General features: G+C 51.7%; 2 protein-coding genes across 2 annotated transcripts in view; one reads left to right on the plus strand and one right to left on the minus strand.

The window, feature by feature from the left end:
• LOC116970172 (serrate RNA effector molecule homolog) overlaps positions 1-13,997 on the minus strand; it is a 36,561-nt gene extending 22,564 nt beyond the window's left edge. Inside the window, exons 1-2 of the mRNA XM_033016878.1 lie at positions 13,983-13,997; positions 12,341-12,345 (exon numbers count right to left, since the gene is read on the minus strand). The gene's annotated coding sequence lies outside the window, so the exon portion shown is untranslated. The remainder of the gene's footprint in view (positions 1-12,340; positions 12,346-13,982) is intronic.
• Positions 1-25,673, plus strand: part of srrt (serrate, RNA effector molecule) — a 45,459-nt gene that overhangs the window by 4,038 nt on the left and 15,748 nt on the right. The window contains exons 2-13 of the mRNA XM_033016876.1: positions 198-362; positions 2,328-2,474; positions 3,703-3,909; positions 7,542-7,711; positions 9,652-9,818; positions 10,883-11,065; positions 13,123-13,255; positions 14,082-14,120; positions 17,650-17,819; positions 19,798-19,859; positions 20,744-20,822; positions 21,693-21,884. Of these exons, the coding sequence (XP_032872767.1) occupies positions 198-362; positions 2,328-2,474; positions 3,703-3,909; positions 7,542-7,711; positions 9,652-9,818; positions 10,883-11,065; positions 13,123-13,255; positions 14,082-14,120; positions 17,650-17,819; positions 19,798-19,859; positions 20,744-20,822; positions 21,693-21,884 (1,714 nt within the window). The remainder of the gene's footprint in view (positions 1-197; positions 363-2,327; positions 2,475-3,702; positions 3,910-7,541; positions 7,712-9,651; positions 9,819-10,882; positions 11,066-13,122; positions 13,256-14,081; positions 14,121-17,649; positions 17,820-19,797; positions 19,860-20,743; positions 20,823-21,692; positions 21,885-25,673) is intronic.

The raw sequence follows: 25,673 nt of genomic DNA on the forward strand, positions 1-25,673 counted from the left end.
CCCTTTATTCTAAGACTGTGTGTGGCCCCTGGTTCTGGACTCGCCCAACATTGGTGAAATTTTTCCTGCATCTAGCTTGTCCAGTCCTTTTATAATTGTATATGTTTCTATAAGATCCCCCCCCCCCCCCCTCATTCTTCTAAACTCCAGTGAATACAAGCCTAGTCTTGGGTCTGCCCCGTGCTGTTGTGAGCCAGCTGTACCCGGTTTGCTGAGACCAAGCCCTTGCCTTGCAGAGAGTGGGACAGGGGGAGAGAGCGCCGGAGCCGGGAGTACCGCGATTACGACCGTGGGAGGAGGGAGCGTTTCTCTCCACCGCGACACGACCTCAGCCCACCGCAGAAGCGAGTTCGACGGGACTGGTGAGTACTGGAGCCGCAGCCGGGGCATTTCATGCTGCCCTGTCCCACTTTCACCACCTAATTCACAACCTTTTTTTACTCGTGGACATTTGTCATCAGGCTAGAAAAACGCCCCGACCTACTTGATGCCACGAGTACCTACGACTAGCATCACGACCTGCTGCGAGTATGAGTCAAGGGCAAACTCGGCAGAGGTGGTGAAATTGGGACAGGCCCTTATGCAGGCACTGCTTCCATCTCCGTTTCAGCAAAGGACATCCTTTCCCCTTGACATAAAATGGTGACAGGCACAGATAGGGTCAACACTCACAACCTTTTTACCAGAATGGACCAATCAAATACTAGAGGGCTCAGCTTTAAGGTGACGGGGGGCAAGGTGTAAAGGATATGTGCGGGGCAAGTCTATTTTACACAGAGGGTAGTGGGTTGCTGGAACAAGCTGCTGGGTGTGGAGGTTGAAGCAGATATGTTACTGGCATTGAAATAACTTGGATTGGCACATGTGTAGGCAGATCAGTGATGGTTTTGGCACAATGATGAAGAAGGGTCTCAACCCGAAACATCACCCATTCCTTCTCTCCAGAGATGCTGCCTGTCCCGCCGAGTTACTCCAGCACTGTGTGTCTGCCTTTGTCAGACAAATATTCAGGGGCAGTTTCTTCCCGGCTGTTATCAGGCAACTGAACCATCCTATCACCAACTAGAGAGCAGTCCTGATCTCCCATCTACCTCATTGGAGACCCTCGGACTATCTTTAATCGGACTTGACTGGACTTTATCTTGCACAAAACGTTATTCCCTTTATCCCGTATCTGTGTACAGTGGACGGCTCGTTGTAATGGGAAGAACTGCAGATGCTGGTTTAATTGTGAGCATGTGTTGTCTTTCTGCTGACCCGATAGTACGCAACAAAAAGCGTTTCCCTGTACCTGTACGTTGATCCCCGGTCATTTGTGTTATTCCCATTTTTACTCGGTGTCAGGCCCATTCCCAGTCCCGACGGTGAATATTCGGATTGAATATTTCCTTGCCATCGCAGACCTATTCAGGCCCTCAAAGTATAAAGTCGGCGAATCATATCTGCCTTTAAATTCATTCGGTTGTTACGCCACAGTGCAAAATAAGTAAAAAATGTGTTGGAGTCTTAACCGGAGGAACATGTGATGTTTGTAAGACCTGCCTGGCAGGAAGCACCAAATGAAGGATTATCTGCATTTTACTCTCTAAATTTCTCACATTATGTGTATTCGTGAACAGTTCAGGAAACACTGATGTCTGTGAGACTCTCCTGTCAGCTCCCCTTGTTCCACATCGCCAGTGACCTTGCCACTGGCTCCTCTCCTGTGAGTCGGGGCAGCTCAGGAGACACTGATGTCTGTGAGACCATCCTGTCAGCCTCCCCTTGTACTACTTTGGGACGACAGATGGCACAATGGGCTAAGTGTTCGGCTGGCGACCGGAAGGTGGCCGGTTCGAATCCCGCTTGGAGTGCATACTGTCGTTGTGTCCTTGGGCAAGACACTTCACCCACCTTTGACTATTTTATTTTTTCTTTCCTGTAAAGCACCTTGAATTGCAGTTTGCACGAATGGTGCTATATAAATAAATTTGCCTTGCCTTGCCTTGCCTGTGTGTGAATGTGTGTGAGTGATTGGTGGTGGTCGGAGGGGCCGTAGGCGCAGATTGGCAGCCACGCTTCCGTCAGTCTGCCCCAGGGCAGCTGTGGCTACAGAAGTAGCTTACCACCACCGAGTGTGACTGAGGAGTGAATGAATAATGCGATGTAAAGCGCCTTGAGTATTAGAAAGGCGCTATATAAATCCCATCCATTATTATTAAATAAATCCCATCCATTATTACATCGCCAGTGACCTTGCCACTGGCTCCCCTCCTGTGAGTCGGGGCAGTTGTGCTTCTTGTGTGCAGGATTTGTCGATTGATGTGCTGTTTCTCCCCCTCACTCAGGGAGGACCATGTTGCTGACCCCTATCACACCGGCTATGAGATGCCGTACGCCGGTGGGGGTGGGCCCAGCTACGGACCCCCGCAACCCTGGGGTCACCCGGACATCCACATGATGCAGCAGCACCACGGCATTCCCATCCAGGCCAGGTGAGGTCAAACACGGGGCAGCTCCCCCCCCCGCCGCACGCGAGCAGAGGGTCCGTGAAGCCCAGAATGGGGGGGGGGGGGTCTCCACCTCTCACGGCGTGAGGTAGCCTCTGGTGGGTGGGTTGTATCTCTGTACTCCCCTTTAGAAGGACTATCAGTGCCTTTAGTTATATTTTCCTTAACATGGAGCTTTTATTATAATATCACAGTACCGTGGGTTAGGGTGCAGGCGAGGGCAGGGGGCCGGTGCCTTTTTCCAGCACAGCCTATGGCCATGCGGTACTCCGTGACTCCCCTCTCGCCCACCCACCCATTGCTGGGTCTAATGCAGTGGTTCTCAACCATTTTTAGCTCATGGCCCCCTTGGGATCTTTTAATTTTTCTGTGCCCACCCCCCCCCCCCCGACATTATTAGCGGGAAAAAAGTACTTCAATATTATAATACCTTCCATAAAAATATCAGTGTCTATTAATTGTACATATATTCTCTTTTATTCTATTCCGCAAACATCAAAAATATTTCAACTACATAGATTTAAATTTATTCGAACTGAAATTTAGGAGGCAACAGGGTGGTAGCTCTGTGGCCCCCTTCATTGAACCTGTGGTCCCCCTAAATCCCAACATTTTTCCGTGGCCCCCCTGAAATTTGCCATGATGTGGCCCCAGGTTGGGAATCACTGGTCTAATGTACCGTGGGTTGGGGTGCAGGCGAGGTGAGGGGCCAGTGCCGATTGCCGGCACAGCCTATGGACATGCTGTACTGACACTGCTGTGAATCACTGGTCTAATGCCGGGACGACAGATGGCACAATGGGCTAAGTGTTCGGCTGGCGACCGGAAGGTAGCCGGTTCGAATCCCGCTTGGAGCGCATACTGTCGTTGTGTCCTTGGGCAAGACACTTCACCCACCTTTGCCTGTGTGTGAATGTGTGTGAGTGATTGGTGCTGGTCGGAGGGGCCGTAGGCGCAGATTGGCAGCCACGCTTCCGTCAGTCTGCCCCAGGGCAGCTGTGGCTACAGAAGTAGCTTACCACCACCGAGTGTGACTGAGGAGTGAATGAATAATGCGATGTAAAGCGCCTTGAGTATTAGAAAGGCACTATATAAATCCCATCCATTATTATTATTATTAATGTACTGTGGGTTGGGGTGCAGGCGAGGCGAGGTGAGGGGCCAGTGCCGATTGCCGGCACAGCCTATGGCCATGCTGTACCGACGCTGTTAGTCTCCTCCTCACCCCCAGGCTGGGCAACCTACACGAGCTGGAGGTGGGGCCCCCGGCCCCTGTCATGAAGACCTTCAAGGAGTTCCTGCTGTCCCTGGATGACTCTGTGGACGAGACGGAATCGGTGAAGCGTTACAACGACTACAAGATCGAGTTCCGCCGGCAGCAGATGCAGGATTTCTTCCTGGCACACAAGGATGAAGAATGGTGAGGCAGACGCTGGCAGGCCCGGTCCCCTGTGTGTTGTTGGCTGTGTACCGTGTACCCGCTCTGATTCACCAGTGCTGCAGATGTGACCTGTAATGTTTCTCACCCCCCTCCCCTCCCCTCCCTCCCTCTCATCCTCAAAGTGGCGCAGCGGTTAGTGTTGCTGCCTCACAGCATCTGGGACCCGGGTTCGATCCTGACTGCGGGTGCTGTTGTACGTTCTCCCTGTTGCTGCGTGGGTTTTCTCCGGGTGCTCCGGTTTCCTCCCACACTCCAAAGACGTGCGGTCTATTGTCCGTTAATTGGCTATGGTAAAATTGCAACATGTCCCCGGTGTGTGTGGGATAATGTTAGTGTGCGGGGTGATGGCTGGTCAGTGTGGACTCGAAGCGCTGTATCTCTGAAGTGAAGTGGTGCGTTCAGCCTCCCCTGAAGCCAGCGCTGTGAGTTTGCTGTACAGGTGGCAGAGAGCAGGCTGAGGCAACCTCACATTATCCCGTGTGGAAGAACGGCGCGGTTATGATGATCCTGTCCGCACCTTCCCTGCTCCTCCGCCCCCCGCCGTTCTGCCGCCTTTCAATCCAGACCCTGGCCTAAGTTACATCAAGGGGGGAGCTGGAGATCGCCCTTCCATGCGTCATCTCTGGCTTTCAAGCCAGGCAGCAAACCCTGCTGGTGACAGCGATTCCACGGTGGGTAGTGCAGCCAGCTCATGCGTTCAGATCTGTTTCACAGTGGCGCCGCTGGCAGAGGGTTCGATCCCGACTACGGGTGCTGTCTGTGCCGAGTTTGCATGTTGCAGGAAGGAACTGCAGACGCTGGTTTAAAAGCCGGAGCAAAAACTCAGCGGGACAGGCAGCATCTCTGGAGAGGAGGAACGGGCGACGTTTCAGGTCGAGACCCTTCTTCAGACTCGAGTCTCTTCCGCTCTCTGTGTTGTTTATCTCCCCCTCCTCGAGGAATGCCCTCGCATTTGCCAATTTGACACAGGAACTGCGTCGGTTTGGGAGGCAGCAGTTGTAGCACGTGGGGGGGGGGGGGGGGGTGGGGTTGGAGTGGGGGGGGGGGGGGGGGGGGGGGGGGTAATAATAATGGCTTTTTTTTAAACTAACTTCTTTATTTTTTTGTCCTTTTGTAGTCTTTTTTGTTTGTATGAATGTTAATTCTGACACCTTTCTTCCCCCCCCACCCCTGCCCTTGAAGACAAGGTGCAAATGTGAAGCAAAAATCCTGGCACGCTGCACTGGAAACCCTTGTATGAGATCTACTAGTTAGTCACACACTGTGTACAATGCAGTGATTAGTTATTCCAAAGTGTTAGCGTTTAGTTAGTAAGGGTCACAAAACAAATCACTGCTATTGACAACAAGCCTCAAAACGCTCGCTCGCATTCTGCAAGATGACTTCGACACCTAAGTATTATTATTTTATCCGTACGTAAGCTGCCAAAACAATAATTCTTGAAGTTAAAAGGTTTTATATAAAAAAAAACAACAAAATTAATATTGGTGATTTGTTCATGTTCATTTTTACTAGGGATTTTTTTTTTTTTTTGTCTTTCATAACTGATTGGGTTTCTCCAGAGGTGATGAATGAAGGCAAGGCAGGATCACAGTACTGGCAAACACCAAGAGAAAGTCCAGAGCTGACCCACCTCGCCCTGACCGCTTCCTCAGTCCCCCTGGGACAGAGAGGAGAGGTGGTGACACTGGGCATTGAAAGTAAGCATGCAGGCACAGCAGGCAGTGAAGAGAGCGAATGGCATGTTGGCCTTCATCACAAGAGGAGTTGAGTAGAGGAGCAAAGAGGTCCTTCTGCAGTTGTACAGGGCCCTGGTGAGACCACACCTGGAGTATTGTATGCAGTTTTGGCATTTTGGCCTTCATAACAAGAGGAGTCGAGTAGAGGAGCAAAGAGGTCCTTCTGCAGTTGTACCGGGCCCTAGTGAGACCACACCTGGAGTATTGTGTGCAGTTTTGGCATGTTGGCCTTCATAACAAGAGGGGTTGAGTATAGGAGCGAAGAAGGGTTTCGTCACAAAAATTTGCCTATTTCCTTCGCTCCATAGATGCTGCTGCACCCGCAGAGTTTCTCCAGCAATTTTGTCTACCTATAGGAGCAAAGAGGTCATTCTGCAGTTGTACAGGGCCCTGGTGAGACCACACCTGGAGTATTGCGTGCAGTTTTGGTCTCCAAATTTGAGGGAGGACATTCTTGCTATTGAGGGAGTGCAGCGTAGGTTTACCATGTCAATTCCCGGGATGGCGGGACTGTCGTATGTTGAAAGAATGGAGCGACTGGGCGTATTTTCACTGGAATTTAGAAGGATGAGAGGGAATCTTATTGAAACATACAAGATTGTTAAGGGTTTGGACACGCTAGAGGCAGGAAACATGTTCCCGATGTTGGGGGAGTCCAGAACCAGGGGCCACTGTTTAAGAATAAGGGGTAAAGCATTTAGAACGGAGACGAGGATCTACATGGTATGCTTGCCGTGGTCCGAAACATCAGAGTTAGAAGCAAGGAACTGCAGATGCTGGTTTACAAAAAAAAAAGTACTGGAGCAGTTCAGGCAGCATCTCTCTGGACAAATGTCCAGAGTTAGCTCTGTTTGAACCATCCCGTACCCTACATTCAGACCACTGAATAATCGTTGTAAGGTATTGGCCCGATTCAGATGCAATTCTCCTGTGGGTTTGGGGGGGCCCAGTGGTGGTGAAAGGTGAGGGAAGGCAGCGTGGGGGTCTGGGACTGTGTGTAACCCAGCACAGTACAACCCCCTGCCCACCTTGGGACCCTCCAGTACAGTACAGCCCCTGCCCACCCTGGGACCCTCCAGCACAGTACAGCCCCTGCCCACCCTGGGGCCCTCCAGCACAGTACAAGCCCCCTGCCCACCCTGGGACCCTCCAGCACAGTACAGCCCCTGCCCACCCTGGGACCCTCCAGCACAGTACAGCCCCTGCCCACCCTGGGGCCCTCCAGCACAGTACAGCCCCTGCCCACCCTGGGACCCTCCAGCACAGTACAGCCCCTGCCCACCCTGGGGCCCTCTAGCACAGTACAGCCCCTGCCCACCCTGGGACCCTCCAGCACAGTACAGCCCCTGCCCACCCTGGGGCCCTCTAGCACAGTACAGCCCCTGCCCACCCTGGGGCCCTCTAGCACAGTACAGCCCCTGCCCACCCTGGGGCCCTCCAGCACAGTACAGCCCCTGCCCACCCTGGGACCCTCCAGCACAGTACAGCCCCTGCCCACCCTGGGACCCTCTTGTGCCCTCCTTTGGTCAAGGGCCGTGCATGGTGTAAAGTCCAGGAGGCAGAGCGAGCTCGCTTGTGGTCACCAGTACACCTGCCGTACCACAGTTGGTGCAAGAACCAGCAGGAGCGTTGATAACTAGTCCTCCCCCCCCCCCCCCTCCCAACAGCAAGTGGAGAGTTGGAAGCCTGTAGTGGATGCGGCCACTAACAGCCGTGCCTGTTTTTAGCCATTTATCCTGCCTTGTTTCACATCTTCTCCTCCTCTGGTGAATCCCCGCTTGCTGCATGATTTCTTGATTGAACTGCTGCATTTTCCGCTGCTCCACGCTCCCGACTTGTACCAGCGATCGACTTGTCTTTGCACTTTTGAAGGTTCCGCTCTAAGTACCACCCGGACGAGGCTGGCAAACGCAAGCAGGAGGCTGACTTTGGCCTTCGCACACGGCTCAGCGTTTACTGTTACCTGATGGAGCACGGCTGGTTCGACGGCCTCTCGCTAGACATTGAAAAGGCCAACATCATCATGAAGGCCTTGGATGCAGGTAATTCTTGCTCTCTACCTCGCGGGCCACTGAGAGACACAGTGTGGAAGGAAGCAGGCCTTCAGCCCAACTTGCCACACCCAGCCCAACTTGTTCCAACTACACTAGTCACAGAGTGATACAGTGTGGAAGGAAGCAGGCCCTTCAGCCCAACTTGCCCACACCAGCCCAACATGCCCCAGCTACACTAGTCATAGAGTGATACGTGTGGAAACAGGCCCTTCCCAGCCCAACTTGCCACACCGCCCAACATGCCCCATCTACACTAGTCCATAGAGAGATATAGTGTGGAAACAGGCCCTTCAGCCCACCTTGCCCACACCGCCCAACATGCCCCATCTACACTAGTCATAGAGAGATATAGTGGTGGAAACAGGCCCTCAGGCCCACCTTGCCCACACCGCCCAACATGTCCCATCTACACTAGTCACAGAGTGATACAGTGTGGAAACAGGCCCTTCAGCCCATCTTCCCCATACCGGCCCAACATGTCCCAGCTACACTAGTCATAGAGTGATACAGTGTGGAAACAGGCCCTTCAGCCCATCTTGCCCACACCAGCCCAACATGTCCCAGCTACACTAGTCACAGAGTGATTCAGTGTGGAAACAGGCCCTTCGGCCCAACTTGCCCACACCGGCCCAACATGTCCCATCTACACTAGTCATAGAGTGATACAGTGTGGAAACAGGCCCTTCAGCCCAACTTGCCCACACCGGCCCAACATGTCCCATCTACACTAGTCATAGAGTGGTACAGTGTGGAAACAGGCCCTTCAGCCCAACTTGCCCACACCAGCCCAACATGTCCCATCTACACAAGTCATAGAGTGATACAGTGTGGAAACAGGCCCTTCAGCCCAACTTGCCCACACTAGCCCTACATGTCCCAGCTACACTAGTCCCAGGGTGATACAGTGTGGAAACAGGCCCTTCAGCCCAACTTGCCCACACCAGCCCAACATGTCCCAGCTACACTAGTCACTGAGAGACACAGTGTGGAAACAGGCCCTTCAGCCCAACTTGCCCACACCAGCCCAACATGCCCCATCTACACTAGTCATAGAGTGATACAGTGTGGAAACAGGCCCTTCAGCCCAACTTGCCCACACCGGCCAACATGTCCCAGCTACACTAGTCATAGAGAGACACAGTGTGGAAACAGGCCCTTCGACCCACTGAGTCAAAGGTTCAAAGTTTATTGTCAAATGCACCAATTAAGGTACAATGAAATTTGATTTGCCACACAGCCATACTTTTAAAAAAAGCAACCAAACACACAACTACATAAAAGTTAACATAAACATCCACCACAGCGGATTCCCCACATTCCCCACTGTGATGGAAGGCAATAAAGCCCAATCTTCTTCCTCTTAATTCTCCCGTGGTCGGGGCAGTCGAACTATCCACAGTCAGGGCGATCGATCAAAGCTCCTGCGGCTTGGAGCTGCCGAAGTCGGTCTCTAACCAGGGACCGCCAGCTGCACAATGTTAAAGTCCGCAGGCTCCCGTGGTTGGAGCTCCCGAAGTCGGTCTCCAGCAAAGACCACCACCTCCTCGATGTTAGGCTGCAATGCGGCGGAAATACGATACGGAAAAAACTGCACCTCCGTCGAAGTAAAAGATTAGAAAATGTTTCCCCCAGCCCATTGCTCGTAAAGTCACACAGTGTGGAAACAGGCCCTTTGACCCAACTTGTCCACACCGGCCAACATGTCCCATCTATACTAGTCCCACCCCCATATCTCTAAACCTGTCCTATCCATGTACCTGTCTAATTGCTTCTTAAACTGCGATGGTCTCAGCCTCAACTACCTCCTCCTCCGGCGGCTCGTTCCATACACCCACCCCCTTTTCCCTCTAGCTTCGCCCTTTCTTCAGTTTGTTGTTATATTGTCCACCTCTACAATAGACACCTTTTTCATTCTCTCCCTCCGCCAGCCGTCATCAAGATGGAGGGCGGAACGCAAGTTGACGTCAAAATTCTCGATCTTGAGGAAGAAGAGGAGAAGGCGGACAAGACGGAGCCGGCAAAGAAGGAAGAGGGGAAGGTGGTGGAGAACGACAAGAAGGTGGTGGAGAGAGAGAAGGAAGAAGATGGCAAGAAGGTAATTATGCTCATCCCATCCATGGTTGCAATCTGTAACAGTGCTGGAGTAACTCAGCGGGCCTGGCATGCAGCATCTGTGGAGAACATGGATAGGTGACGTTTCACAGAGTGCTGGAGTAACTCAGCGGGTCAGGCAGCATCTGTGGAGAACATGGATAGGTGACGTTTCACAGAGTGCTGGAGTAACTCAGCGGGTCAGGCAGCACCTGTGGAGAACATGGATAGGTGACGTTTCACAGAGTGCTGGAGTAACTCAGCGGGTCAGGCAGCACCTGTGGAGAACATGGATAGGTGACGTTTCACAGAGTGCTGGAGTAACTCAGCGGGTCAGGCATGCAGCATCTGTGGAGAACATGGATAGGTGACGTTTCACAGAGTGCTGGAGTAACTCAGCGGGTCAGGCAGCATCTGTGGAGAACATGGATAGGTGACGTTTCACAGAGTGCTGGAGTAACTCAGCGGGTCAGGCAGCATCTGTGGAGAACATGGATAGGTGACGTTTCACAGTGCTGGAGTAACTCAGTGGGTCAGGCAGCATCTGTGGAGTGGAATGAACAGTGGACATGTTGGGTGGTGGCCCTTTGTCTAGAGGGGGAGGGGGGTGTAGCCGGTATTACAGGATGAGAGGGTAGCGTAGGAGCCAGCAAGCGAGGAGGTTGGTTCATGGACAACGTTGACAGAGGCTGGAAGGTGATCAGTGGAGAACAGGATGCTGGAGGAAGGAACTGCAGATGCTGCTTTACACTGAAGATGGACACAAAATGCAGGATGAACAGCAAGACAGGCAGCATCTGTGGATAGAAGGAATGGGTGGCGTTTTGGGTCGAGGCCCTTCTGCCTGTCCCACTGAGTTATTCCAGCATTTAGTGTGTATCTACAGATGCTGGAATCTGATGGGGGGGGGGAGTAGCGGGGAGGTGAAGTGTGGAACTGAACAGGGGCGGGGGGGCGTTGATCAAAGAACTGTCTATCCATGCACGTGCGGGCTCATAGTGTGCCGGTTGAGTCTACATGCGATGCTGTGGTCTGCAGTGTGTGTGTCCTGATTCTCTCCCTCCCCAGGCAGAAGGTGTGGAGCAGTCAGTGGAGGTGAAGCCGCCTCAGGATAAAGATGAGAGTAAAGCCAAGGAGACGCCGGATGAGGACAAGGGCGAGGGCGAGGGTGAGGGTGAGGGTGAGGACGGGGAGGAGAAGGATGAAGCTGAACCCTGCGAACCAGTCAAGGAGAGCCCCGTGCCGCCAAAGGTAGGTCGAAAAAATGCCGGAGAAACTCAGCGGGTCAGGCAGCATCCATGGAGAGAAGGAACACCTATGAGAGAGAAGCGAGTGTCACCAAACTTCTGAATTCTCTGTGGTGGATCCCTCTCCAAGACACACACACGTGAAGCTCACCGTTTGACCTGTTTTTACAAAATATTAAATGGTCAGCTCGACATAGACTACAAGGCCTACACCAAACCCAAACCAATTAGGAGCAGACGAGGGCATTCGATCCAATTTGTGATTCCAGCTACAAAGACAGATGTGTACAGCAATTCGTTCTTCCCCCGCACACACAATTAAAGCATGGAATAATCTCCACCCAACTATAGTTACCCAACCAGATGCAACTACATTTAAAGTAACTCTTTCTTCCCAAGAACCCTTTCTGGCTTAAGCCCTCCCTTCACCACCTCCACAGTTTAAATTCCATTTGGAATATTTTGGAGGACCAAGAACCAAGAAATAGGCGACGCTTCGGGTCGAGACCCTTATAACCATATAACAATTACAGCATGGAAACAGGCCATCTCGGCCCTTCTAGTCCGTGCCGAACACGTATTCTCCCCTAGTCCCATCCACCTGCACTCAGACCATAACCCTCCATTCCTTTCCCGTCCATATTCCTATCCAATTTATTTTTAAACGATAAAATAGAACCTGCCTCTACCACTTCCACTGGAAGCTCATTCCACACAGCTACCACTCTCTGAGTAAAGAAGTTCCCCCTCATGTTACCCCTAAACCTTTGTCCCTTAATTCTCAAGTCATGTCCTCTTGTTTGAATCTTCCCTACTCTCAATGGAAAAAGCTTATCCACGTCAACTCTGTCTATCCCTCTCATCATTTTAAAGACCTCTATCAAGTCCCCCCCCCTTAACCGGCCAGCATGCTCTCTACTGTGCACCTGTAGAAGTTAGAGAGAGTCCTCCTTGACAAACCGACTCTCCGTAACCTTGTGGAAACGCCAGATCAAAGCAGATGCTGTTGATTGTGAGCTGAGGGGAATGTGACGAGGAGGCTTGCAATCAGTAACCAGGACAGTGAAACTAGTCAGAGAACTCGGGTGGGGGAGGGATGGAGAGAGAGGGAAAGTAAGGTTACTTCAAGTTAGAGAAGTCATAGAAAATAGGTGCAGGAGGAGGCCATTCGGCCCTTCGAGCCAGCACCGCCATTCATTGTGATCACGGCTGATCGTCCCCTATCAATAACCCGTGCCTGCCTTCTCCCCGTATCCCTTGACTCCACTAGCTCTCTAACTCTCTCTTAAATCCATCCAGTGATTTGGCCTCCACTGCCCTATGTGGCAGGGAATTCCATTAATTCACAACTATCTGGGTGAAAAAGTTTTTTCTCACCTCGGTCTTAAATAATGGATGGGATTTATATAGCGCCTTTCTAATACTCGAGGCGCTTTACATCGCATTATTCATTCACTCCTCAGTCACACTCGGTGGTGGTAAGCTACTTCTGTAGCCACAGCTGCCCTGGGGCAGACTGACGGAAGCGTGGCTGCCAATCTGCGCCTACGGCCCCTCCGACCACCACCAATCACTCACACATTCACACACAGGCAAAGGTGGGTGAAGTGTCTTGCCCAAGGACACAACGACAGTATGCACTCCAAGCGGGATTCGAACCAGCTACCTTCCGGTTGCCAGCCGAACACTTAGCCCATTGTGCCATCTGTCATCCTAAATGACCTCCCCTTTATTCTAAGGCAATTGTGTTGTAAGCTGCTCGAGTGAAATATGAGGTGCTGCTCCTCCAATTTGCGCTGGGTCTCACTCTTGAGAGTGGAGGAGGCCCAGGACAGAACGGTCAGTAGTGTGGGAGTGGGCTTTAAAGTGCTGAGCAACCGGGAGATGGTGTAGGCCAAGGCAGACAGAGCGGAGATGTTGGGGGGTAGATCTGTTGCCTGAGTGTAGCTGCGACCGTTACTTGTGCTGCTGCACCCGTGCATGCAGCACTTGCATTGAAACGTTGCCGTGAATCGTGCTCGCTGTGTGATGCCATGCCCCCCCCCCTGTATAAACACTCAGGCTGTGAAGAAACGGAAGAGGAAACACAGCGGGGAGGACAGCTACGACGAGGATGAAGCCACCGCCTCCGATTCGGAGTCTGAGCCCGAAGTTGTGCCGCCCGGCGTGGAAATCAAACAGGACGAGGAACCAGGTACTGTAGTTTAGTTAGAAACATAGAAAATAGGTGCTGAAGTAGAGGCCATTCGGCCCTTCCAGCCTTCACCGCCATTCAATATGATCATGGCTGATCATCCAACTCAGTATCCCATCCCTGCCTTCTCTCCATACCCCCTGATCCCTTTAGCCACAAGGGCCACATCTAACTCCCTCTTAAATATAGCCAATGAACTGTGTGGCCTCAACTACCTTCTGTGGCAGAGAATTCCACATATTCACCGCTCTCTGTGCGTGAAAAATGTTTTCCTCATCTCGGTCATAAAGATTTCCCCCTTATCCTTAAACTGTGATCCAGTATATTCAGAGATACAGCACGGCAACAGGCCCTTCAGCCCACTGGGCCCACACCGCACAGCGATTCCCGCACATCCACACTGTCCTACACACACACTGGGGGCACAATTTTACCTTTGTACCAATGCCAATTGACCGACAAGCCTGTACGCCTTTGGAGTGTGGGAGGAAAGGGAAGATCTGGGAGAAAACCCACGCAGGTCACGGGGAGAACGTGCAAACTCCGTACAGACAGCCCTCGTAGTCGGGGTGGAACTGGGTCTCCGGCGCTGTAGGGCAGCAATTCTGTCACTGTGCCACCGTGACGCCTGTAGCGTTTTAATGGCAGCAACAGTTCAATCTGCAGCTTTGAAGAGAGATGCAGCAGCACGATGTTCCCCAAGCAATAGACCCTGTGTGCCCCACGCCTCTCTCTCTCTCTGCCTCCGCCCGCGTCCAGTTCCTCTTGATGTGCGTATCGATGGTTGTTTCAACTGATGTTTCATGTGGTGTTTATCTTCACACAGGGAAGCAAAATGAAGATGATGATAAGACACCAAAAGAAGGTACGTCCCACTTAATCTAGCCCCTCCAGAGTAGGCCCCCTCTTTAATCCAGCCCCTCCAGAGTAGGCCCACTCATTAATCCAGCCCCTCTCCAGTGTAGGCCCACTCATTAATCCAGCCCCTCTCCAGTGTAGGCCCACTCATTAATCCAGCCCCTCTCCAGTGTAGGCCCACTCATTAATCCAGCCCCTCTCCAGTGTAGGCCCACTCATTAATCTAGCCCCTCTCCAGTGTAGGCCCACTCATTAATCTAGCCCCTCTCCAGTGTAGGCCCACTCATTAATCTAGCCCCTCTCCCGTGTAGGCCCACTCATTAATCTAGCCCCTCTCCAGTGTAGGCCCACTCATTAATCTAGCCCCTCTCCAGTGTAGGCCCACTCATTAATCTAGCCCCTCCAGTGTAGGCCCACTCATTAATCTATCCCCTCTCCAGTGTAGGCCCACTCATTAATCCAGCCCCTCTCCAGAGTAGGCCCACTCATTAATCTAGCCCCTCCAGTGTAGGCCCACTCATTAATCTAGCCCCTCTCCAGTGTAGGCCCCCTCTTTAATCCAGCCCCTCTCCAGAGTAGGCCCACTCATTAATCTAGCCCCTCTCCGGTGTAGGCCCACTCATTAATCCAGCCCCTCTCCAGTGTAGGCCCACTCATTAATCTAGCCCCTCTCCAGTGTAGCCCCACTCATTAATCCAGCCCCTCTCCAGTGTAGGCCCACTCATTAATCTAGCCCCTCTCCAGTGTAGCCCCACTCATTAATCCAGCCCCTCTCCAGTGTAGGCCCACTCATTAATCTAGCCCCTCTCCAGAGTAGGCCCACTCATTAATCTAGCCCCTCTCCAGTGTAGGCCCACTCATTAATCTAGCCCCTCTCCAGTGTAGCCCCACTCATTAATCCAGCCCCTCCAGTGTAGGCCCACTCATTAATCTAGCCCCTCTCCAGAGTAGGCCCACTCATTAATCTAGCCCCTCTCCAGAGTAGGCCCACTCATTAATCTAGCCCCTCTCCATTGTAGGCCCACTCATTAATCCAGCCCCTCTCCAGTGTAGGCCCACTCATTAATCCAGCCCCTCTCCAGAGTAGGCCCACTCATTAATCTAGCCCCTCTCCAGTGTAGGCCCCCTCATTAATCTAGCCCCTCTCCAGTGTAGGCCCACTCATTAATCTAGCCCCTCTCCAGTGTAGGCCCACTCATTAATCCAGCCCCTCTCCAGTGTAGGCCCACTCATTAATCTAGCCCCTCTCCAGTGTAGGCCCACTCTTTTGACAGCCCCTCTCCAGTGTAGGCCCACTCATTAATCTAGCCCCTCTCCAGTGTAGGCCCACTCATTAATCTAGCCCCTCTCCAGTGTAGGCCCACTCATTAATCCAGCCCCTCTCCAGTGTAGGCCCACTCATTAATCTAGCCCCTCTCCAGTGTAGGCCCACTCATTAATCCAGCCCCTCTCCAGTGTAGGCCCACTCATTAATCCAGCCCCTCTCCAGTGTAGCCCCACTCATTAATCTAGCCCCTCTCCAGTGTAGGCCCACTCATTAATCTAGCCCCTCTCCAGTGTAGGCCCACTCATTAATCCAGCCCCTCTCCAGAGTAGGCCCACTCATTAATCTAGCCCCTCTCCAGTGTAGGCCCACTCATTAATCCAGCCCCTCTCCAGTGTAGGCCCACTCATTAATCCAGCCCCTCTCCAGTGTAGCCCCACTCATTAATCTAGCCCCCTCTCCAGAGTAGGCCCACTCATTAATCTAGCCCCTCTCCAGAGTAGGCCCACTCATTAATCTAGCCCCTCTCCAGAGTAGGCCCACTCATTAATCTAGCCCCTCTCCAGAGTAGGCCCACCCATTAATCTATCCCCTCTCCAGAGTAGGCCCACTCATTAATCTAGCCCCTCTCCAGAGTAGCCCCACTCATTAATCTAGCCCCTCTCCAGAGTAGGCCCACTCATTAATCTAGCCCCTCTCCAGAGTAGGCCCACTCATTAATCTAGCCCCTCTCCAGAGTAGGCCCACTCATTAATCTAGCCCCCTCTCCAGAGTAGGCCCACTCATTAATCTAGCCCCTCTCCAGTGTAGGCCCACTCATTAATCTAGCCCCTCTCCAGTGTAGGCCCACTCATTAATCTAGCCCCTCTCCAGTGTAGGCCCACTCATTAATCTAGCCCCTCTCCAGTGTAGGCCCACTCATTAATCTAGCCCCTCTCCAGTGTAGGCCCACTCATTAATCTAGCCCCTCTCCAGAGTAGGCCCACTCATTAATCTAGCCCCTCTCCAGAGTAGGCCCACTCATTAATCTAGCCCCTCTCCAATGTAGGCCCACTCATTAATCCAGCCCCTCTCCAGTGTAGGCCCACTCATTAATCCAGCCCCTCTCCAGAGTAGGCCCACTCATTAATCTAGCCCCTCTCCAGTGTAGGCCCACTCATTAATCTAGCCCCTCTCCAGTGTAGGCCCCCTCTTTAATTTAGCCCCTCTCCAGTGTAGGCCCACTCTTTTGACAGCCCCTCTTGTACCATTTGAACCACTGACCTGGTGTTTAGCCCGCATATTGTCAAGCTTGAAAGGGTGCAGAGAAGATTTACGGGGATGTTGCCAGGACTAGAGGGTGTGAGCTACAGGGAGAGGTTGGGCAGGCTGGGTCTCTATTCCATGGAGCGCAGGAGGATGTGGGGAGATCTTATAGAGGTGTATAAAATCATGAGCGGAATAGATCGGGTAGATGCACAGAGTCTTTTGCCCAGAGTAAGGGAATCGAGGACCAGAGGACATAGGTTCAAGTTAAAGGGGGAAAGATTTAATAGGAATCCGAGGGGTGACATTTTCACACAGTGGGTGTATGAAACAAGCTGCCAGAGGAGGTAGTTGAGGCTGGGACTGTCCAAACAGTTAGACGGGTACATGGATAGGACAGGTTGGAGGATTATGGACTAAGCGCAGGCAGGTGGGACTAGGGTAGCTGGGGCATGTTGGGCGGTGTGGGCGAGTTGGGCTGAAGGGCCTGTTTCCACACTGTATCACTCTATGACTAGTGTAGCTGGGACATGTTGGACGGTGTGGGCGAGTTGGGCTGAAGGGCCTGTTTCCACACTGTATCACTCTGTGACTAGTGTAGCTGGGGCATGTTGGGCGGTGTGGGCAAGTTGGGCTGAAGGGCCTGTTTCCACACTGTATCACTCTGTGACTAGTGTAGCTGGAACATGTTGGCCGGTGTGGGCGAGTTGGGCTGAAGGGCCTGTTTCCACACTGTATCACTCTAGGATTCTACACACTGGGGACAATTTACAACTTGCACAAGCCATTTACCCTACAAACCTGTACATCTTCAGAGTGTGGGAGGAAACCAGAGCACTGGGAGAAAACCCACGCGGGTCACGGGGAGAAGGTACAAACTCTGTACAGACAGCGTCCGTAGTCAGGATGGAACCTGGGATCTCTGGCGCTGTGAGGCAGCATCTATGCCGCCCCAAAGTCTCCGGGATAGTCAGGGTGGGCGGAGGAGATCTGCCACAAATGATCCTGTTGTTTTAACGTGTTACAGAAGAGACGAAACAAGAGAAGAAAGAGGAAGAAAAACAGAAAGAAAAACCCAAGGAGGAGAAGAAGGAGAAGGAGACGGACACGACTCCCAAACCACGGCCGCTTCACAAAACCTGCTCGCTCTTCATGAGGAGCATCGCTCCCAATATCTCCAAGGCCGAGATCATATCGGTGAGTGTGGAACCTGTCCTTGTTACTGTATCCAGCTGAATGGGGGAGAGACGCCCGGGTGTCAGCGTGAGGGGGGGGGTGGTGCATAGAAACATAGGAAGTAGGTGCAGGAGTAGCCAGCACTGCCATTCAATGTGATCACGGCTGATCATCCCCAATCCGTACCCCGTTCCTGCCTTCTCCCCATATCCCCTGTCTCCGCTATCTTTAAGAGCCCTATCTCTTGAAAGTACCCATCGTCCACAATCAGTACCCCATTCCTGCTCCCTCCCCATATCCCTTGACTCCGTTAGCCCTAAGAGGTTTATCTAACTCTGGCTTGAAAACGTCCAGTGAATGTTTTGCTGAGGCAGGGATGTCAGATGCCGCTGCCTTCTGCGGCAGAGATTCACCCACCCTCCCGGCCAAGGACAGCACTGGAAAAGAACTATTCCATCCCAAAATGTAGAAGCGACGAGCTGCAGATGCTGGTTTACACCAAAGATCAGACACAATAGTGCCGGTGTAACTCAGCGGGTCAGGCAGCATCTGTGGAGATATAGGATGGGTGACGTTTTGGGTTGGGACCCTTCTTCCGACGAGACCAGTCAGATGAAGGGTCTCAACCCGAAACATCGACCATTCCTTTTCTCCAGAGATGCTGCCTGACCCGCTGAGTTTCTCCAGCATTTTGTGTCTGATCTTCGGTGTAAACAGTTACTTGCTGATCATTCTGGTAAACCGCTGCTTGTATCCTCACAAGTCACCGAGTTGCATGTGCAGTTTAATCAATCAATCAATCAGTTTTATTCATCACATACACAATGAAGTGCAGTGAAATGAATTTGCCAGCAGCGATACACTCAAAAAGAACACACAACACACAATATAAATGTAACACAAACATCCACCACAGCATTCTTCACTGGTGGAAGGCACAAAGTACAGTCCGTCCTCCTCCTCCTTTGTTCACCCGTGGTCGGGGCCATAAACTTCCATAGTCACCGCTACGGGGAAGGCCCTCTCGTCGGGATGGTTGAAACTCCAACGTCGGGACAGTCGAACACACTCCGCCGTTTGGAGGTCCCGGATCGGCACTCTTCCATATTTTTTTATATATATATATATATATATTATTTTTTTTTAATCAAAAATATATATTCAAATATTAAAATAGTATTTACAATAGAATAAAACAAAACACCACCATAATACAAGATGAAACAAATATGCTAAGCAACTGCTAAACCACTATATTACAATCCTTGTCCAGGATACATTCAACCCCCCTCGGTGCCCAGCGGTCGCGGAACTCCCTCAGGGTGCCCGTAGACAGGGCGTATTCCCTTTCCATCCGCATCCGGGCACGGACGTAACCCCGGAAAAGGGGCAGGCAGCCGGCTCGGGTAGAGCCCCCCACCGCCTGGCGCCGTGACTCGCGGATGGCCAGCTTGGCCAGGCCCAGGAGCAACCCAACCAGGACATCTTCAGCCCTACCCTCTCCCCTACGCACAGGGTGTCCAAAGATGAGGATGGTGGGTGAAAAATGCAGCCAGAAGGCAAGGAGCAGCCCCTTTAGGTATTCAAACAGTGGCTGCAGCCTCACGCACTCCATGTACACGTGGTACACAGACTCATCCAGCCCGCAAAAGTAGCAGGCGGCTGGTGAGTCTGTGAACCGCGAGAGAAACAGGTTGCAGGGAACACCTCGGTGCAGTACCCTCCACCCCAGGTCCCCAATGTAGAGGGGGAGAATCCCTGCAATGTAGAGGGACCCCCACTCTTCCATATTGACAGTACTGACACTGAGGTCACCCACACAGGTGAAACGGTGGAGGTAGTGGCGCTGTACCTCAGTGTGAACACAATCACAGCCTGAAAACACATCGGCTCCATCCCCTGCCCCGTCACTGCTGCACCACTCGGCTTGCTTCTCATGCGGCAGGCTCCACGCATGTTTGAAAGTATAACACCTCTTTGTTTTCCACCCTCCCCGCAGCTTTGTAAACGTTTCCCGGGCTTCATGAGAGTGGCGTTGTCTGACCCACAGCCAGAGCGCAGGTGAGCGTAATGTTCTCTGTCATGGGGGGGGGGGGGGGGGGGGGGGTGCAGCGCGGTGGCCCAGCGGTAGAGTTGCTGCCTTGCAGCGCCAGAGACCAGGGTTCCATCCCGAGCACTGGTGCTGTCTGTGAGGAGTTTGTACGTTCTCCCCGTGACATGCGTGGAGATTTCTCAGAGATCTTCGGTTTGGTCCCACACTCCAAAGACGTGCAGGTTTGTAGGTTCATTGGCTTGGTAAATGTAAAAATTGTCCCTAGTGGGTGTGGGATAGTGTTCGTGTGCGGGGATCGCTGGTCGGCACGGACCCGGTGGGCCGAATGGCCTGTTTCCGCGCTGTATCTCTAAACTAAATCAAAATGATGCAGGCCTGTCTAGTACAAGCATTACAGTTAGTTGAGTTTATTGTCACGTGTACAGTGAACAGGTTTTTGCTCCTGCTCATCCTTGCACTGGGATGTGCCGTTGTCTGATTGCCAACTGGATCTACCTGCCAGTGTGTGTCGAGTGGCCACATTACCCATGTGCTCCACTGGGTGGAGCAGTCCGCTGAAGACATCTCTCCAGAGTGCACAGTCTCACCCACTGAGTTACTCCAGCTTTTTGTGTCTATATCACTGAAGGCTGTGCAGGAAGGAACTGCAGATGCTGGTTTAAACCGAAGACAGACACAAAATGCTGGAGTAACCCAGCGGGACAGGCAGCATCTCTGGGGAGAAGGAACGGGTCGTGACAGACTGAAGAGGGGTCTCGGCCCGAAACGTGGCCCGTTCCTTCTCTCCAGAGATGCTGCCTGTCCCGCTGAGTTACTCCAGCATTCGGTGTCTGCCTTCACTGACGACTGTGCCAGATGCTGGCTGAAAGATTTCAATGTCATTCTCTGTTAGGTTTTTCCGCAGAGCCTGGGTCACGTTTGATCGCGGCGTCAACATCAAGGAGATCTGTTGGAACCTCCAGAATATCCGAGTAAGTTAACGGGACCTGAGAATTTTAAGTAGAAATGTTATAGTGTTACAGGGTGGTGTTGGGGTAGAGTTGCTGCCTTACAGCGCCAGAGACCAGTCGTTCGATCCTGACCCCCGATACGGAGTTTGTACCTTCTCCCCCTGACCACGTGGGTTTTCTCCGGGTGCTCCGGTTTCCTCCCACACTCCAAAGACATTCTTGCCATAGAGGGAGTACAGAGAAGGTTCACCAGACTGATTCCTGGGATGGCAGGACTTTCATATGAAGAAAGACTGGATAGACTCGATTTGTACTCGCTAGAATTTAGAAGATTGAGGGGGGGATCTTATAGAAACTTACAAAATTCTTAAGGGGTTGGACAGGCTAGATGCAGGAAGATTGTTCCCGATGTTGGGGAAGTCCAGAACTAGGGGTCACAGTTTAAGGATAAGAGGGAAGTCTTTTAGGACCGAGATGAGGAAAACATTTTTTTTTCACACAGAGAGTGGTGAATCTGTGGAATTCTCTGCCACAGAAGGTAGTTGAGGCCACAGTTCATTGGCTAGATTTAAGAGGGAGTTAGATGTGGCCCTTGTGGCTAAAGGGATCAGGGGGTATGGAGAGAAGGCAGGTACAGGATACTGAGTTGGATGATCAGCCATGATCATATTGAATGGCGGTGCTGGCTGGAAGGGCCGAGTGGCCTCTACTCCTGCACCTATTGTGTATGTTTCTAAAGGATGGGAGGTAGAGGTATGGGGATATGAGAGTGGTGTGTGCGTTGGGGGTGGGGGGCGACGGTGGGGCTGGTGAATGGTGCGTGCAGTGGGGTCTGTCTGTAAGCTCAGCGTGTGTCTCTCTCTCTCTCCCCCCCCCCCCCCCCCTCGGCAGCTGAGGGACTGTGAGCTAAGCCCAGTGGTGAACCGCGACCTGGCCCGGCGGGTCCGTAGCATCAACGGCATCACGCAGCACAAGCAGATCCTCCGTAATGACATCAAGCTGGCTGCCAAACTCATCCACTCGCTGGACGACCGTTCGCAGCTCTGGTCGTCAGAGTCTGTCAACGATGATGGCAGAGTTGAGGTGGGTAACGTCCAAAGGTTCCGTTTAGTATCTGCTTTCGTGTGGCGTGCACAGCCTAAAGTTGTTGGACAACTTGTTCTATTTGATGTTTAAGAAGGAACTGCAGATGCTGGAAAATCGAAGGTAGACAAAATGCTGGAGAAACTCAGCGGGTGCAGCAGCATCTATGGAGCGAAGGAAATAGGCAACGTTTCGGGCCGAAACCCAAAGGAAATAGGCAACGTTTCGGGCCGAAACCCAAAGGAAATAGGCAACGTTTCGGGCCGAAACCCAAAGGAAATGGGCAACGTTTCGGGCCGAAACCCATAGGAAATAGGCAACGTTTCAGTTCGAAACCCGAATCAGTACCCCGTTCCTGCCTTCTCCCCATATCCCCTGACTCCGCTATCTTTAAGAGCCCTATCTAGCTCTCTCTTGAAAGCATCCAGAGAACCGGCCTCCACCGCCCTCTGAGGCAGGGGATTTTCAGAAACTTTCAGATTGAAACAAGGAAGTGCAGGGTGTACAGGGATATGGATCACGCTCCGACAGATGAGATCAGTTGAACTTGGCATCAAGTGTAGAAAGGAACTGCAGATGCTGGTTTAAACTGAAGATAGACACAAAATGCTTGAGGAACACAGCGGGACGGGCAGCATCTCTGGAGAGAAGGAATGGGTGACGTTTTGGATCAGTCTGAAGAAAGGTCTCGACCTGAAACGTTGCCTATTTCCTTCGCTCCATAGATGCTGCTGCACCCGCTGAGTTTCTCCAGCATTTTTGTCTACCTTGTTCTATTTGATCTTCTGTTTGTGCACGTCGAGTTGATTGCATTAGTTGAAACAGGGCAGACCATGTGAAGGTTGCAATCTCCCACCCTGCGTTTAGTATGAATGAATGAATGAATACTTTCCTGTTGCGTGGGACGAGTCGCAGAGAAATTCCTTGCTTTCATACCCAAGGTATGCGAATAGTTGCCACATAAAGGGCCTCACTTTGTAGCTTCCTGGCCCTTAGTTCTCCCCCCACCCCCCCCCCCCCCCCCCCCCTCAAGTCAGGTCCCCATTGTTCTTACCCTGGGGCTAACAGAATCACGGGATATGGGGAGAAGTTCCTTGAAGGTGGAATCTCATATAGATAGGGTGGTAAAGAAAGCTTTTGGTATGCTAGCCTTTATAAATCAGAGCATTGAGTATAGAAGCTGGGATGTAATGTTAAAATTGTACAAGGCATTGGTGAGACCAAATCTGGAGTATGGTGTACAATTTTGGTCGCCCAATTATAGGAAGGATGTCAACAAAATAGAGAGAGTACAGAGGAGATTTACTAGAATGTTGCCTGGGTTTCAACAACTAAATTACAGAGATAGGTTGAATAAGTTAGGTCTTTATTCTCTGGAGCGCAGAAGGTTAAGGGGGGACTTGATCGAGGTCTTTAAAATGATGAGAGGGATAGACAGAGTTGACGTGATCAAGCTTTTCCCTTTGAGAATAGGGAAGATTCAAACAAGAGGACATGACCAGAATTAAGGGACAGAAGTTTAAGGGTAACATGAGGGGGAACTTCTTTACTCAGAGAGTGGTAGCGGTGTGGAATGAGCTTCCAGTGGAAGTGGGGGCGGCAGGTTCGTTGGTATCATTTTAAAATAAATTGGATAGGCATATGGATGAGAAGGGAATGGAGGGTTATGGTATGAGTGCAGGCAGGTGGGACTAAGGGAAAAAAGTTGTTCGGCACGGACTTGTAGGGCCGAGATGGCCTGTTTCCGTGCTGTAATTGTTATATGGTTATATGGTAAAGCAGGAACGGGGTACTGATTGTGGATGTCCAGCCGTGATGATATTGAATGGCGGTGCTGGCTCGATAGGCCGAATGGCCTACTCCTGCACCTATTGCCTATGTTTCTATAACTCTGTGATAGAGACAGTCAGGTTTGAAGAAGGGTCTTGACCCGAAACATTCCTTCCATCCGGAGATGCTGCCTGTCCCGCTGAGTTAGTGTCTATCTTCGGTTTAAACCAGCATCTGCAGTTCCTTCCGACATATCAGATCTTTGGGGTTTAGAATATAACAAACTTGCCGACTTCTCTATTATTACAATGTTTTCTGCACTTCTTCTCTTGTTCTCATCTGACCATTGTCACTCTGATTGTATCTGTCAGGTTACATGCAGATAGAAACAAGATAGAAACAACAGTCCTTGCATCGTCCCTCTGCCATTTGCTTATTCCTCTGTCTGTATCTGCAAGAACCCTCGCTAGTCTATTCAAGAGTTTCCTGCCAAGCAGCAGTGGAGTTGCTGCCTCACAGCGCCAGAGACCCAGGTTCAATCCTGATTGAGGGTGCTGTCTGTACGGAGTTAGCACGTTCTCCCTGTGACCGCGTGGGTTTACTCCGGGTGCTCCGGTTTCCTCCCACACTCCAAAGACGCATAGGTTTTTCGGCTAATTTTTGGCTTTGGTAAAAATTGTAAATTGCCCCTGGTATGTCGGATAGTGTTAGTGTGCGGGGCTCGCTGGTCGGCACCGACACAGTTTCTCCACTGTATCGCTAAACTAGACTAAAAAAATAGACAATAGACAATAGGTGCAGGAGTAGGGCATTCTGCCCTTCCAGCCAGCACCGTCATTCACTGTGATCATGGCTGATCATCCCCAATCAGTACCCCGTTCCTGCCTTCTCCCCATATCCCCTGACTCCGCTATCTTTAAGAGCCCTATCTAGCTCTATCTTGAAAGCATCCAGAGAACCGGCCTCCACCGCCCTCTGAGGCAGAGAATTCCACAGATTCGCAACTCTCTCTGTGAAAAAGGTTTTCCTCATCTCCCTTCGAAATGGCCGACCCCTTATTCCCAGCGGGACAGGTAGCATCTCTGGAGAGAAGGAATGGGTGACGTTTCAGGTCGAGACCCTTCAGACTGCAATCTAAAGAAGGGTCTCGAGCCAACACGTCACCCGTTCCTGCTCTCCAGAGATGCTGCCTGTCCCGCTGAGTTACTCCAGCACTCTGTACCTGTCCATGTTCTCCACAGAGATGCTGCCTGACCCGCTGAGTTACTCCTGCACTCTGTACCTGTCCACGTTCTCCAGAGATGCTGCCTGTCCCGCTGAGTTACTCCAGCATTCTGTACCTGTCCATGTTCTCCACAGAGATGCTGCCTGTCCCACTGAGTTACTCCAGCATTCTGTACCTGTCCATGTTCTCCACAGAGATGCTGCCTGACCCACTGAGTTACTCCAGCATTCTGTACCTGTCCATGTTCTCCACAGAGATGCTGCCTGTCCCACTGAGTTACTCCAGCACTCTGTATCTGTCCATGTTCTCCACAGAGATGCTGCCTGACCTGCTGAGTTACTCCAGCACCTTGTGTCATGTCGTTTAGTCAGCCTATTATAACTACCTACTCTCATTGCAGTATATCAGTTCTGAAACTTTCAGCCACTGATGGTTGTGATTAGTGAATGCTGGCTGACTCAGGTTACTGTAAACTGTCATTATCTGCGTTCTCATCAGTGTTTGAACAAAAACCCCCAACTCGCCACAAACTGCCTGGCACCGTTTATATCACATCGCATTCAATCTGCTATCTATCTGGGTCAATCCGACCTTTTTTTTTCCCCAACACCTTTCTCGTTACCCAGTTTTGTGTTTGACCCGAAACGTCTCCGATTCCTTTTCGTCAGAGCCACTGCCTGAGCCGCTGAGTTACTCCAGTGTTTATCTTCAGTGTAAATCAGCATCTGCAGTTCAAGATTCAAGAGAATTTGTTGTGTGTCCCTGATAGGACAATGACATTCTTGCTTTGCTTC

Source organism: Amblyraja radiata, unplaced genomic scaffold (genome assembly GCF_010909765.2).
Source record: "Amblyraja radiata isolate CabotCenter1 unplaced genomic scaffold, sAmbRad1.1.pri scaffold_600_ctg1, whole genome shotgun sequence".
NCBI lineage: Eukaryota > Metazoa > Chordata > Chondrichthyes > Rajiformes > Rajidae > Amblyraja > Amblyraja radiata.